The sequence below is a fragment of the Diadema antillarum genome, unplaced genomic scaffold (assembly GCF_040938485.1).
Source record: "Diadema antillarum isolate AM-2024a unplaced genomic scaffold, OU_Dant_1.0 scf00000177, whole genome shotgun sequence".
NCBI lineage: Eukaryota > Metazoa > Echinodermata > Echinoidea > Diadematoida > Diadematidae > Diadema > Diadema antillarum.
The window spans coordinates 1,169,400-1,185,746 of NW_027271066.1; the positions used below are offsets into that span (position 1 = coordinate 1,169,400).

Genomic DNA, 16,347 nt, shown 5'->3' on the forward strand with positions numbered 1-16,347 from the left:
ATAACGATGATTCCGTCGATGTAGTGAGGATTCCGTCGAGCGTATTAGCGATGACGTCGAGCCCAGCTCGTCAGTGTCGATCTATATGGGGATATTATAACCACCTCTCATAACATTATATATTCACAGGGTAATCTCAAACATGAACCACAGTTCAATATTTCCTTATACTTAACCAATAATGCTCCTGTATACTTCCACCATGACAAACAGACCTATATATACATACTACAGAAATAAACCATCGCCATGTATATACTCATAACTCACTTAACATATAAACATGACAAATCATCTCATATAAACTATCTCAATCAAAAACCAGCTGAACTGTGTTCTCTTAACATATATCCCTTTCTCATTATAACTAACCTTTAAATCCTTCAGCAACCAAAATTACATTTTAACTTATCACTTAACAAACTTCTAACCTCATTCACTTTAATTATGAACAACAAAACCTGGATTGTATTTTCCTGATACAACCATAGAAAAACAAAATATACTGTATCCACAAATATCGCTGTAAATTTAAACATTCCACCTATAACATTCACCTGCTGACTTGGCCTGCCTTCTTGCCAAACTAAAACAAATCCTATTTCATCATTATACAACCTTGTTATCCAATCTGACATACAACATAATCTTTACTTTACCATTATGTGACCGTGCACCTCAAAACGAACATAAAGTCGCACACACTGATTTTGCGTGAGGACTGAAAATAAGTGAAATGGGTCAACCTAGCCGAACTTGACTTTTTCATATTTTCTGAAAGAGCGGGTCTTCTTTTATATTGTGCTAAAATTTGGTACCATAAACAGACAGGAAAGTGTGTTTTTTAGCAGTTTATCTCGAACATTTTTGGTAGAATAGTGTGATTAGGAGTGTCGTTAGAATCCCTTTTTCATTTCTGAAAAACCTTGTCCACAATCTTCACTTTCAACTCTAATAACTTTTGACAGGATAATGCTACTGCTTTGAAAGTTGGCATTGATTATGGACGGAATGTGTTAATGAGGCATGCTTAATTTCAGTTTAATCTGATAACCCCTTCATTGTTGTTACTCTGGTGGTTTACTTCCTGTTTTTTGTCCCATTCATCACACAGCCAGCACGGTTTGGTAAAGATTAAGCGCTTGAATAGATACTGTACTTCAGAGCCTCTTTTCTCAGTTCACACTTTTCCTGTGTTTTTGCTTTCTTTCCAATATTTAGATAGGTTAGGAGAGTCCATTTGATTTAAGTTATACATCATTTTAAAGTTTAAAGTCTGCTCTTTCAGAATATGGTCTTAACTAAACATTCATGTCTGGCGACTTTTTGTTTGTTTTGAGGTGCAGGGTCACATATAATAGTGAACCAGCGAACATAACATAAATCTCTATATACAAAAATATATATATATATATATATATATATATATATATATAACAATAATGACGAACTCCGAATATTGCAAAAACAAATTAATACAGCTACAAAACTACTTACGTCTGATTTGGTGTTCAGACCCTGAAGTAATGGTGAGGAGGAGACTTCAGCTGTTGTCAGTGCCTGCAGCATGTCTTGCGCGTGCCCTGCCCTAATGCGTGGGGCTGCTGTGCCATGACTCTCCTGCCTGAAATGCAGCGCTGCGTTGTAGGCCGATCAGCTACCTCTCTACTCCTATCACCAGTGAGTTAGAAGAGCATGTCTTGCTCTGACAGATGTTCAGATCCAACTGATTTTTCCCTCCAAATTTACTTTCCTTGTCGCCTCTAATATAACTCCACCCTCTACTGTGCTTAAACTGGTTCCAACTAACTTTCCCCTTTTTATTACATGTCCCTTTTCTTTCCAACTAATTCCTCCTTTTGGCTTTAAACCTATCTATCCCAACTATCTCCCCCTAACTAAATACCTATTCTCTCCTACCAACTCTCCCTTTCTACATTAGCCATTCTACCCTGACTCCACTGAGCCTCCCTCTTTCTTCCACACTGTCCTTTCTCCCTAACCACTTCTCTCCACCTGGCTTGCCCGATTCTAACTTTCTATGCTGTTTACGCCTGCTGTCCCCATTTCCCACCTGATGGTTTCCCTGAACAAAGGAATCTCACACATTCCATACTCGCACTCTCAGTCACATCGTGACACACCCCCAGGTAGTATGTGATTCAAAATTGTGGTATCAATAAAATGTTATAGGCCACTTTTCATCATTATTTGTTGGAACAAACATAAAAAAGTATGCGAACGCCAAGACTACTACACGCACCACTTGCACTTACAGGAAGGTCTATATGGGACGTACAGTGCCAGTGGCAGGTGTAGTAGTCTTGACGCAGACTTTTTTTCGACCAAAAAAGGGTTTGTGCCTGCAAACTAACGGAGCTGTCACACCTTTCCGGATAAGCTACGCCGGCTTGTAACGAGTAGGGATTTTCCAGCACGCGGGAGAATTTTCTGCGGGTGGACAAGGATGTTGGCGAGTTCCGTACTTGCGTCTTACCTGCTAGACACGTGCTTTTTTTCCTGTTTACTTACGTGTATTCCGTGTGAACTGCGTGAAAGCTTCGAAACCGACCCGTTTTCAGTTACGAGAGACATACGGGGACTGCGAAGTACCTGTGTGGGAATTGCCCGCGAGGTCTGCCACTAGGGGCCTCTTACTTGTGTTGGCTGCGTGTACCTCTCCGAGCAAACCCCCGCGACTCACCCAGAACAAGTTTTGAGCATGCTCAAGACCTTGTCAAACAGTGCCTGGGGAAGCCTTGCGGGTTGACGTGCGGGGAAAAAAATAGCTACCCGGAGCTCCCCGCAGTTTGCCCGCACCTGGCAGTACTTTGAATATCTGGTATCTCGCTCGTAGTTGCCCAGAGGTGCGGATGGTAGTCCGATATATTTACCCGCAGCCAAGTTTTGAGCATGACCAAAACATTTCCGAGTGAGTAGCGGAGATTGCCTGCAGAGGTCCACGCAGAACACCAGTAGGAGGCCCGTAGCTGCCGCAAGTCGCAAGCAGTTGACCTGCTTGAAGTACGTAAGTTGTCCGTGGATCTATGCAAATCGAATTCCTTAATAGAAGGATTCCTTCACCAAGTTGTCAGCCCTCATTCGCCACCCATGCGCCTGACAAGCAGGTCACATGGAATGCACTTAAGACGAACGTAAGTAACACGGGTCCACCATGTAGGACGCTCGTCCAAAGCCTTGTCCACCCGCAAAAAAATAACAAAAACACACACACACACACACACACAAAAAAAAAAACAACAAAAAACAACAACAACAATTGTCCTGCGTAGCTTGCCCGGAAAGGTGTGTCAGGGCCTAAACTTGACTGCGGGTAAATAGGAGTTGCGTGCGCAACTCCGGGTAACTTCGGGCAAGATTCATACCAGGTACTGTCATGTGCGGGTTATCTGCGGTGACTTCCGTGTAGCAAAAATAAAACCTTATTGTTCTTCGCAAGTCGCACGCAAGGCTTGCCCGAAAATGTGTGACAGTACGGTCTTTCCTTTTCATGCCAAGTGGTAGGTGACGCTGGTCGCTATCATTTTAAGTAGATTGTTAAGAAGCAGATGTGGGAATATTGAACAGAAAATATCTTTCAAAAAGAGATGAAAGCTTGAAATTTGACATCAATTTTCCAATGTGTCATATTTTAAGACAAAAATAACATCCACACATAATTCAAGATAGGAGCCATTTTTCAAAGTTGTCGTTAATGTGTTACGAAAAAGTTAATTCTCAACCTATAATTTGATAAAATTGTCATTTATTAAATAGTTTTACTGTCTATTCATTTGTCTTTATACGCATTCGAACAATATTATACTAATGAAAATCATATTGAGGATCCCCTTCACTTTTTTTTCTTGAATGTTACAATAAAAATCCATTCCAATTTACTGCGTCGTGAAAGTCACATATATCATCCAGGGGACTTGTACCCAGATAGAGATCGAAAGGAAGATATAAGAAGGGGAGATAGATAGATAGGTAGATAAAGAAAGAGAGAGAAAGAGAGAGATTAAAACAGAAGACATGTTTAAACTATAGATCTTAACAGCATTGAAGTACAGACATTGTCACTTGATTGTTGCCAATTGAATATCGACTAAACAATTTAGTGAAGTTTGTTCAATATCGCAAAAAAAAAACAACAACCTGTCAATTATGAACTTAAGTACAAAAGACGGGCACAACTTCGAAGAATCAAACCAGTCAAACTTTGGATAAGTTTCAAACAGTCAATTAACTTGCCTTTTAATATACCTTTCCCCTCAAATATTCAAAAACATGTACCATAAATACAATAATCACAGTCAAATGTACTATTTTGGTTTACAACATAGACCGTATTTTCATTATAAATTTGATGGTTTTACGGTTTTGCAACAGTTTCAATATTCAAAAATCTTGCAATATATTTTGGGTTAGCTTGACCTAAAACCCTAAGGTGCACCAATAAAATGATACCGACTTTACATGGGGGCGGAAATGTACAGCTCCGCGATGGGGGAGATCACGCGTGAGTAATCGTGGTGATAGAGTTCGTCGGCGAGTCGTAATCAATGACGAGGTCGTTGTCGGAGATAAGCGAGGTCGCTCGAGACCAATTTGCCGAAAGCGTGGAGTTCGAGGAGTTAGAGTGACCCTTCGGCATGAACGGACGTGGTTAGACATCGCTCCGTATTCCATCGTTTTTGTGAAGCAAAATATCAGATATACATGTTTGATCGGCTCATGCATCTTTCTCCGACTTCAACGAGACAAAATGTATGGTAGTATTTATCCAGTTTGCATGTTATTGCTATCGGAACTCACTTTTTGCTTCGCTATTTGAATATCTCTCATCGCGCAAAATTTATGTGATAGTCCCACGTGTTGCAGTGACTGTGTTCCTGTATTCGTGTACGCAATATACATAAGTACCATGACGAAAACTCGACGGGGACAGTCCGAGGATTCTGCTACTAACCTAACCAAGGACATTCGGGAAGAGGTATCGAAGGCAATAGAAGACAACAGTGAGCTTCTAGATACCCTAGTAAGCAAGATAAAGGCGTCATTGATTGAAGAAATCACGTCTCTCATCACGCAAAAAGTGGCAGACAGCATCAAGGAGCGATTAGACTTCGAATTAGCTGAGAGAGATGATATGATTGCAAAGCTACAGAAGGATATCGACAGTTTGAAAGACAAGCAGGATGACGCTGAACAATATTCGAGGAGAAATTGTCTCATCCTGCATGGAATTTCAGAAAAGGACGACGAAAACACGGATGTGCTCGTGAGGAAACTCTGCGAGGAAAAGCTAGATGTCAAGCTCGAGGAACATGACATCGACAGATCTCACAGGCTTGGAGCTAAAGCGGGGAAAACAAAAGGAATCATCGTCAAATTCACGAAATATACAGTGCGTGATCGAGTGTATCAAGCTCGTAAAAAGTTGAGGAACCTAGATGGAGCCCAAATCTACATCCAGGAGAGTTTGACAAAGGTGAGAGGGGATCTTTTCTGGGAAGCAAAATCGAAATACAAACAGGTTGTGAAGAACATTTGGACTCAAGATGGCCGAATCCAGGTACGAACGAACGATGATCGCCGTGTAACCCTCGTCACAAAAGCCGACCTCGAAAAGCTCGAAAAGCTGAATGGATGACTTTCGCACAATTCCTATCTTCCATTGTAAGCGTTGCGCGACGTTCTGGTACCCCGTTGTTGTAAGCTTACTACAAGAAGATTATACCCTTTTCATTATCTGCTAAGTAATTCATACCAAATTGCCTATTACTACCGACGACAATTTATACTTAACCTATAGTGTGTACGGCCATTATTTGCCACACATGTCTCTCCTTTTTCTTCCAAAAAGCTTTCCCCCCTTTTTGTTCCACTTAATAGCAACAAGTCAACAACTTTGTGTCAATTTGACGTAACCAAAAATGATTGGTGTCTTACTGACAAAAGCTATTGCATGTACATACAAGTCTTGCAAACTACTCAATATAATCTATTGCTCGATTTTTGTTCAAGCTAAAGATGTGAGTAATTGTACTATATACGGTCGAAGTAGACGTGCAAGCCCATTTCTGCTCTGCTTAATAGCAAGAGGTCAATACCCCATGTGTATCAATCTGTGTTATAGATAATACATTGTACATGGTTTTGTTGTTTTTCGTTCTGACAAAGCTATTGACTATAGTACATGTCTTGCAGACTTCTCAATACAATCTATTCGCCCAATTTTGTTCAAGCAAAATTTATGTGTTAATTTTCAATTTACGGCTGAACTATACGTGCTCTGCTTAATAGCAAGAGGTCATTACTCCACGTGTGTCAATCTATGTTACAATTAATACATGGTTTTGTTGTTTCATACTGACATAGCTATTGACCGTACATGTTATGCAGACTACTTCATACAATCTATTTCCCTTTTTTTTCAAGCAAAATTTTTGTGTTAGTTTATTATATACGGTTGAATTAGACGTGTAAGCCTATTTCTGCTCTGCTCAATAGCAAGAGGTCAATACCCCATGCGTGTCAACTTGTGATATAGATAATACATTGTTTTGTTGTTTTGTTCTGACAAAGCTATTACCGTGTCTGTCTTACAGACTATTCAATACAATCTATTGCCCGATTTTGTTCAAGCAAAATTTGTGTGTTGATTTACTATGGTTGAATTAGACGTGTAAGCCTGTTTCTATATACTCTGCTTAATGACAAGAGGTCAATACCCCATGTGTATCAACTTGTGATATAGATAACACGTGGTTTGTCTTCTCGTACTAATCAAAGTTATGGCAGTGCATGTCTTGCAGACTACTCAATACAATATATTGCCCGATTTGTTCAAGCAAAATTTGTGTGTTAGTTTACAATATACGGTTGAATTATGCGTTAGTTTATGGACAATATACAGTCGAATTAGACGTGTAAGTCTATTTCTCCTCCGCTTTTATATAGCAAGGGGTCAACAACCTTTGTAACAACGTGTTGTCATTAGATAATGCCCGGTTTCGCTGAATGTGCATGCCTTGCAGGCCAGCAATTCGGCCTACTCGCCCATTTCTGTTTCAGCCAAATGTGTGTAAGCCTATGTATACGTTAGAGATAGTCGCACATCATGTTTTAAGCAATCATTTATTGAGACACAAAATAATATTCACGCTTCACTAAAGCGATGTGACTTTCTGACTACATTGTAACTGTTTTGTATATTGATATTATCAACTTATCACTTTTTTTTTCTCGAAAGTAATAACTTTGTGAACATAATCAATTTTTCTGTGTCAGTTTTTTTTCTCCCTTTTACGCTTTATACTTTCTTACTTATCTTTTTTTTTAGTGTGTGTATGAGTTTCCCCTCGTATTGTCTCATGGTTATCAACTTTCCCTGTGTTTTATGCAAATGTGCTGTCAAAACAGGTCAAAAGGGTCTCTTGTGCATATCTTGTAACCAATGGGTACATGTCTCGTGTGCTAGTGTACCACTGCATTTATACAATGATGCTTCTCATCAGTTCGCTGGATGGGAATGCCCAAAGTGTATCATGAAACTTTTACCATTCTATGAATCAGATATCGAAAATCATAGTGAACAAAATGATGTAATCAACGTTAATTCAGAAGGACAAACCGATGCTCAATCCCTACCCAATTCAGCCGAAACTATGGTGTATAACAAGCTCTCGGTTAAAGGTTTGAAATTTGTTCAATTGAATATTGTTAGCCTGACGAGACACATCGATGAGATACGAACAATCTTATATCATAACGACATACATGTTCTCGCTCTTAATGAGACAAGACTTGATAATTCAATTTATGATAGTGAAATTGAGATTCCTCATTATAACATAGTTCGTAAAGATCGCAACAGGTCTGGTGGCGGTGTATCATTTTATGTACATAACAGTTTAGAATTTGATTTATTGAATGAATCTCCTATTTCTGATTTGGAAGCCATTCCTATTCTTTTACGCATCAAAAATTCCAAACCTATATTACTAACAAATTGGTATCGACCTCCGAACTCTAAGTGTGATGTTTTAGATCAATATGAACAATTCTTAGAATTTACCGAAAGCATCAATTGTCATCTGATTGTTATGGGAGATATAAATCTCGACATTAGTAAAGAGGTAGATGACTATGTTGTGAATCGATACAAACAGATTAATAGTATTTATTCTTTGCATTTCGTCAATTACAGCGAATGTACCAGAATAACAAACAAAACAGCTTCTTTAATAGATCATATGCTAACAAATAGCATTGAGATGATCAAATCGCATGGTGTTATACACAATGGAGTAAGTGATCACTCAATGAGCTACCTAATCTGGAAAGCTCATCAGGTTCATTCAGGTGTGAAATATGTTACATACAAAAAAACCAAAGATGTAGATATAGATATATTCAAGGCTGATCTCTCAAAACAGAACTGGGTGGAAGTTGAAGAGGAGGATTGTATTGATAAATATACTGGAAAATTTGAAAAATTATTATTTGAAGTTGTTGATAAGCATATGCCCGTAAAAACCAAGAGAGTTCGGAAAACTCAATCACCATGGTTAAATGAAACAATTTTTAAATTAATGAAGGAAAGAGATCTATTAAAAAGGAAAGCAATAAAAACCAAAGATGAGAGTATCTGGATAGAATATCGTAAATCAAAAAATAAAGTAACATTTTTTATTATGAAGTCTAAACGCAAATATTTTACGGAACAATTAACTAAAGATCAAAGTTATAGTAACTCATGGAAAACATTATCATCAGTATTACCCAAAAAATGTTCTTCCTCTCAGCCTCCACCCAGTCAGTGTCAAAGTATGGCAAACGAATTTAATCACCATTTTGCCAATGTTGCAACCAGTTTGATTTCTGAATCAGCTGATACTGTAGTAGAACCTGTAGACAGAATTTGTACTGATACTGCCACTTGCGAACCATGTGTGCAATATCCATTAACGTTTTCTACTGTAAGTGAAAGTGAAGTTTCAAAGGAAATAGAACAATTAGAAAATAAGAAGTCAGTCGGATTAGATGGAATATCAGTAAAGATCCTAAAAATGTCAAAGGATGCAATTGTTCGACCAATAACTTTTTTGATTAATAAATCTATAACCCAAGGAAAAGTTCCAAATAAATGGAAGATAGCAAAAATCATTCCTCTACATAAAAAGGGTGATAGATTGATTCCAAATAATTACAGACCAATTTCTATTTTATCGTGTTTATCAAAAATTCTTGAAAAGATTATACAAAAACAATTACTTCAACATTTAAGTAGAAATTATATACTCATAATGGAACAATCCGGATTTCGGCCAAAACATTCAACCTCCACGGCACTGATTAAAGTAACCGATGAATGGTTGAAGTCTTTGGAAAACGGATTATACACTGGTGCAGTTTTTGTAGATTTGCAAAAAGCTTTTGATATGATCAACCCTAAATGTCTGCTGCATAAACTTTTCACAGTAGGTATTAACGGCCCCACCCTTAAATGGTTTGAAAATTACTTATCTGACAGAAAAATAGTAACTAGTATAGGAAATTGTACCTCTGAAGAACTGGATATTAAGCTCGGTGTGCCACAGGGATCGATATTGGGTCCATTGTTGTTTATCATATTTATTAATGACTTACCTTCCACATTTGATTCATGTAATGTGCATTTATATGCGGATGACACTGTTATTTATTTTTCTCACAAAGACCCACAAAAAGTACAAACAATATTGAATAAGGAACTATTTGTATTAGATAGTTGGATGTCTAAGAACAAATTGAAAAATTAATTATGATAAAACTGTGAGTATGTTAATTGGTAATCGATATATGTTGAAAAGATATAATAGTTTGGATTTAAGTATAAAAGGATATGAAATTAATCAGGTTAAAAGTTTGAAGTATTTAGGATTGTACATTGATGATGAACTCAGATGGGACGTTCATGTAAATTATCTGTGTGAAAAAGTAGGCCGTATGATTTACTTCCTTCGTCGTTTGACATATTTCATAAACAGAAATTCTTTGAATTTGATATATCGCAATGTTATTCTTCCTCATTTGGATTATGCAAATGTTATTTGGGAGTCTTCTTGTGAAAAACATATAAATCAATTGCAAAAACTGCAAAATAGAGCAGGGAGAATTATTCTGAAGGTCAATCCTAAATTACAGTTTTCTGTCAGGTTAATACATGATATATTACAGTGGGAAACGTTAAAATCCCGTCAAAAATTTCATGTCGGAGTAATGATTTTCAAGATTTTAAATGATTTAACACCTACCTATTATATTTTATTCCCCCAAACCCTACCAATTTCGGTACTATAGCCTCAGCCTTCCAAAACCTCGGACAAACTTCTGCAAACGTGCATTTTTCTACAGGGGAGCCAAACGATATAACAGCCTTCCTCATGCTGTCCGTGACTGCAAGTCACTGAAGGATTTTAAACGGTCCCTTTTTGAATTGGTTTAATTTCATCTGCGTAAACATATATATATATATATATATATATATATATATATATACTTTTGCCTGATACACGAGAAATGTATCTACACTTTTCAATAAAGCGTACTTTGCCCTGAGATTTTGTATGATTATTGCATTATAAGTTTTCTTGAGACTACAAATGTATTATAATGTTGTATTTATATAATTATGTAATCTTCTACTCTTTTTTTTTTCTTTTCCACAACCCTTTATAACTGGTCCCCATGGAAGACCAGCGGCACCAGAAAAGTGCAGCTGATTATGGGCTATCCAGCCGTTATCTCTCTATATAATCCTACTGTACATTCTATTTCCTCATTTTTTTTTTTTTTGGTATATCGATGATGTGTCATATTATTCATTTGCTATGTATGTATGCTTCATTTTTATGCATGATGTATCATTTTCCCTGTACCTCATATGTTGTCTTTTATATCTGTATGTATGTTTATGACGGAAATAAAACAAACAAACAAACAAACAGTCTTTGCCAATGGCCGGCGTCTACGAAGAAGACATGGAGCTTACTTAGCCCAGCTAAGTTTGTAGTAAGACGAGGAACGGGATGACTGTACAAAAATATACCAAAATGCTTTCTAGGAAGTGTTCGTAACATTATCATATACAATTACTGTTGCTTTAAAAGAAAACTGATTAACCATCACTATATAATTATAAACACTTCACTTTACGGTCATTTAATGTGTCTGTATAACAATTGTTTTTTTTTTTTGAAAGGCACTTGCCAAATACGAGCGTAAAAAGTGGACTCGATCTGAAGTGTCAATTTACACAAAAAGCGGACACATTTTACAGTGTCACATAACATAGAAACTATTGTTTACTCCGATTATATTCAATTGGTACATGCAGAAAAAACCTTATGAGTACAACCGTATAAACAAATGCAACACTATACGATAATACTTATACGGAGCAATTAATGTCCTTTTGTCTTATCACCAAATGAAAATGATAATTTCATCTGCCATATTTCCAGAGCTCTGTACAAAAGACTAACAGACGTTTTAACAAAAAATGTAGTAGCACTTATCAACAACACTATTGTACTTGCTTTCAATGCGCTATCCAAAATTCATACCAGTTTGAAATTATAACTGTTACATCTACTGCAATGTGACAAAGGTTTTTGAGCATTAAAACTTTTTGTGCTATCAAATTACACACTCTATATCATTACAGCCGCTTAACAAATACATAAAATGTCAACTTACGGAAATCTCTGTGGTCTTGGGTTTGGAGATGTGCTTTGGTGTGCTGTGGCAGCCACAAGGAAGTCCCGAAATTGCAAGTCTGACAATTACTTGCTAGTGGGGGGGGGGGATCCAAGTCGAGGCTTTTTCACACCCAGAATCCACACACATCCAGTCACACCACTGTGAGGATAAAGAGCTCAACCTCTCAACTCAAAGGTTCAATATGGAGTGCACCGATTTTCCCTCACACAACTCTCTCCTAAACACAGAACTGCACACACCCAAAAAAACTTAACCAATTATCTCCTACCCTGCCAAGTAACCTAGCAACTGAAAAACAATTTAATTACCACATTCCTATGCCTATATAAACTGTACACAACCCCAGCACAGCTAGCTAAAACACCTGACTGAGGCTTTGCTAAATTTTGCCAAGCGCGGAGACCTACTACAGCACTAGGCTGAACAAAAGAGAATGCAAATGAGTATGCCGTGCCAGAGTGAGCTTAGGGAACAGGGTGACAGACATTACTTCTTTCACTTCTCTAAATCTAGGAAAAATTTCAAATTTCCTTGAGATCAGCTGTGAGTTGTACACACATAATAATGATAATAATAATAATAATAATAATAATAATAATAATAATAATAATAACAATAAGGTCTTATTTACCCAGGGTAGCCTCTTCAGTGTTACCACTGCTCTACCAGAGGGCCCTGTCATTATTATTACCCCAGCGTTGCCAGGTACCCATTTATACACCTGGGTCGAGAGGGATCCTCTCTAAAAAAAAAAAAATCGAGTGAAAATTTTCACTCTAAAAAGAGTGAATACAAAAAAGAGTGAATTTCGAGTGAAATTGGTGTGAATTTTGAGTGAAAATGCTCATTTTCACTCATTTTGGAGTGACGTCAGGGATCACTCGAAGAGTCTTAACCACTATGCCACAGCGCCCTCACATACTCCATCACTTAACCATTTTAATTTATCACTAACTCTTGAGACATTAAAAAAGTTGAACGTCTTTACATCGACATCTTTCGTACAAGAGAACTTCCTCGTAATTGTCAATGTGGGTCCTTGCGTGTGCATGTATGTGTGTACTACTCTGTCCTTTTTCTATCTCTTAGGCAAATTGTCCTTTCTTTTGTGTAATTTAACCTTTACCACTAGTTTTGTTTTTTTTTTTGGAGGGGATTGCAGACTACAAGCTCTGCTTTTTAGCAGTCCCTTCAATGTCCAACAAGTTTGTTTCTGAGTTAACCAACTCTATTGATAATTTACCTGTGTCTTCATTACATGTTATTATGTTAATCACATGGTTGTACTGATTTTGTGACGTTATTGGTATCCGCGAACATTCATTGTATTTCTCACTATTTTGTTGGAGATGAAATAAATCAATTGTGACCGTGCACCTCACAACGAACAAAAAGTCGCACACACTGATTTTGCGTGAGGACAGAAAATAAGTGAAACGGGTCAACTTAGCCGAACTTGACTTTTTCATAATTTCTGAAAGAGCGGGTCTTCTTTTACATTATGCGACTTTTTGTTTGTTTTGAGGTGCAGGGTAAGAATTAGACAATTTTTGATTCGTCAGTGAATGCATTCGACTACCTTGTAAGCCGAAACTTTTTAATCTCCTTGCCAAATTTTCAATATTCCAGATCAATTTCTACGGCTACAACACGTCATTTTACATCACCATGGAAGGTGTGAGTGGGAATGGCTACACAGGTGATATCGCCTTTGATGACATTTCCATTTCCCAAGGAATCTGCCAACGAGGTAAATGTACCTATGTACATCTCGCAAAATTTAAGTGATTATTGTAGAGGTTTGAATGGCTCAAGAAAAACTTAGCATGAGAGGATTGCCCTTTCTTCTTCGTTTTCTTTTTTCTTTAATTTACCAATCAATGTCAACTAAAGATTGAAACCCATTTAAATATATAATATTGTGCTATTGTATGTGTTCATAATATTTTACATCAGTAGTGCTCTGTTTCATTTCATTTCATAGTTTCTGATTTTGTATGAAAAAAAAGAGAAAAGAATTAAGAATATCAAATAGAGTCATTGAATCCAAGTGAATTCAATCGAGTTTTTTTTTTCCATCATCATTTTCGAAGAAAAAGATTTTTTTCTTGTTTTATTTTGTTTTTTTTTTGCTGTAATGAACTCCCGAGAAGTTCAAGTATTCTCTTTGTGAATCGAATTGACAATACATAACTAAATGGCCTAATAGCAACCTTGTGTTTTTCAAAACTGATCTACAATGATTTATGCAATTGAATAAAAGTCGAGCTTGAATCAACTTTAGTCACAGTAAGAAATTATTTCGTTCGCTCTTGCGAGCTATGAAAATTCTATGTCAGCAATCATTCAGAACAGGAATCTGGCAAAGTGTGTGACGGTAATGTATAACTATTGAAAGCTTAAATGGAATAGAAATAACATGCTGAGGGTATAAATACAAATAGTACAGTAGTTGATACAGACGTAAGAAGGAATTAAAAAGTGAACCCCTCCCCGCCATCGAGAACCCAAACACACGCACACACACACACACAAACACACTTACACATACATACACATACACACACACGCTTAAATGGAAAGCTTAAAAAATGGAATAGAAATAACATGCTGAGGGTATAAATACAAATAGTACAGTAGTTGATACAGACGTAAGAAGGAATTAAAAAGTGAACCCCTCCCCGCCATCGAGAACCCAAACACACGCACACACACACACACACACACACACACACACTTACACATACATACACATACACACACACGCAGACATTATCAGTACATAAAACGCAAAGGTCGTTCTCATTTGAACCCGACAGAGCTCGCATTCTGTTCTAGCACATCGAACACCAAAGATTTTTTTCAACATTTCATTTTGAGCTTCACCGACACATAATTCTCACTCTATGCATCTTTCTATATCATTTTAACTTAAGTTACACCTGTGGCCGAAGACATTGATTGTGACTTTGAATCCGGTCTGTGTGAATGGGAGCAGGCATACGGCGATGACTTTGACTGGACCCGTAACAGCGGACGTACCAGCTCGTCTTCCACCGGACCAGATGGGGACCACACAACCGGCTGTAAGCACCTTGGTTTTGCCTTTTCCTTAATTGTATGATCCTTTATACTGTTTTGTGGGAGAAGGAGATTTACAACTCTCTTTTGAACTTCCCTGTTGCAATTTCTAGTTGTGTTAATACTTCTATGACTATTAGCACTATCATTACTATCTGAATACGCATTCTTATAGTCCAGACTTCTTTTCTACCTTCTATCAGAATACTGATGTAAAGGAGTGACATTTATTTTCTTGTATATTAAAGATAACTAAAAGAAATAATAATGTTGCGGTTGTGAAAAGTGGAATTTAAGAGCAATCAAATCAATGCGAGAAGATACCGAACAAATTGCAAAGTTAATGATTCATTATTCAGCAGGAGGGTATTTCCCTTGTGTAAACATTGAGTAGTATTTAGACAAAAATTCTCGTTATGGCTGCCTAATGTGTGTTTGTGTGTCAAAATCTGCTCTCCAAATATCTCCTGAAATGCATGTGTGAAAGGACTTTTTCTGCAAACTGTGACTATATCTTGGATATAGAAGCATTCAGCACCTTGTGAGTAGGCCTATGTAGATATTGTGTAATTCATCCCTCAAATGGAGTAGTTCTGGAACTGAAATCTTTGACTCGAGAGCTCCATGAATCAACTTTGACTGTGTTGGTCCCACATATTGACACTTCTGTGACAGTTCAGCCCTCTACACTGTATCTGCCTGGCTGCCAGTCCTCTCAATCTTCATTGCCAGGGTCAATCTAGAAGGTGAGAACAATTTACACTAATCCTGTTGCCTATTGTCCAGACACAATGGCCACTACCGCTGGAGGACCCAGCACAAGACAATCTGCAGCTGTGACAGCTCAGCTCACTCCTGAAATCCATTGTACGCGAGGCCATGGAAGAAAAAATGGGAGAACTGATGAAAACAATCCAGGTTGTTCAGGGTGAGGTGCTGGACCTGCAACAAAAACTTCACATGAAAGAAAAAGAGATCACTGGATTGAACAAAACTGTGACGACCCTCAGTGGTGAGCTGCAGAAAGTCAACAACACGGTCAATGACCTCGAGCAGTACTCTCGACGTTCCTGCATTCGAATCTTCGGTGTGGAGGAGAGGCCTGGCGAAGAAACTGAGGCCACTGCAGCAGACATCATCCGTGATCGGCTTGGTATCACCTTGACGCCAGGAGATGTAGATCGCTGCCACCGCACTGGAAAATCACCAAAGTCAACGACAACACCAAACGCCCGGGAACAAACAAGACACCATCGATCAATCATCATGAAGCTATTGGCCTACAAAAAGCGACATGAAATACTTTCGAACAGGAGGAAGCTGAAGGGATCTGGAATTTCCATTGTGGAGGATCTGACAGTCAAAAACCAAGCACTCCTGGCAAAAACTCGAGAGAACAGAAAGGTTCTGGCAGCGCGGACAGTAGATGGCAAGGTCATCGCCCTTCTGCCTGCTAGTGGTGGAAAAACTGTGAAAAAGATGATACGAAGTGAA

General features: G+C 37.8%; 1 protein-coding gene across 1 annotated transcript in view; it reads left to right on the forward strand.

Annotated features, from left to right (window-relative positions):
- LOC139722921 (MAM and LDL-receptor class A domain-containing protein 1-like) overlaps window positions 1–15,596 on the forward strand; it is a 53,524-nt gene extending 37,928 nt beyond the window's left edge. The window contains exons 14-16 of the mRNA XM_071634203.1: window positions 13,402–13,522; window positions 14,709–14,858; window positions 15,529–15,596. Of these exons, the coding sequence (XP_071490304.1) occupies window positions 13,402–13,522; window positions 14,709–14,858; window positions 15,529–15,596 (339 nt within the window). The remainder of the gene's footprint in view (window positions 1–13,401; window positions 13,523–14,708; window positions 14,859–15,528) is intronic.
- Window positions 15,597–16,347: the final 751 nt, after the last annotated feature.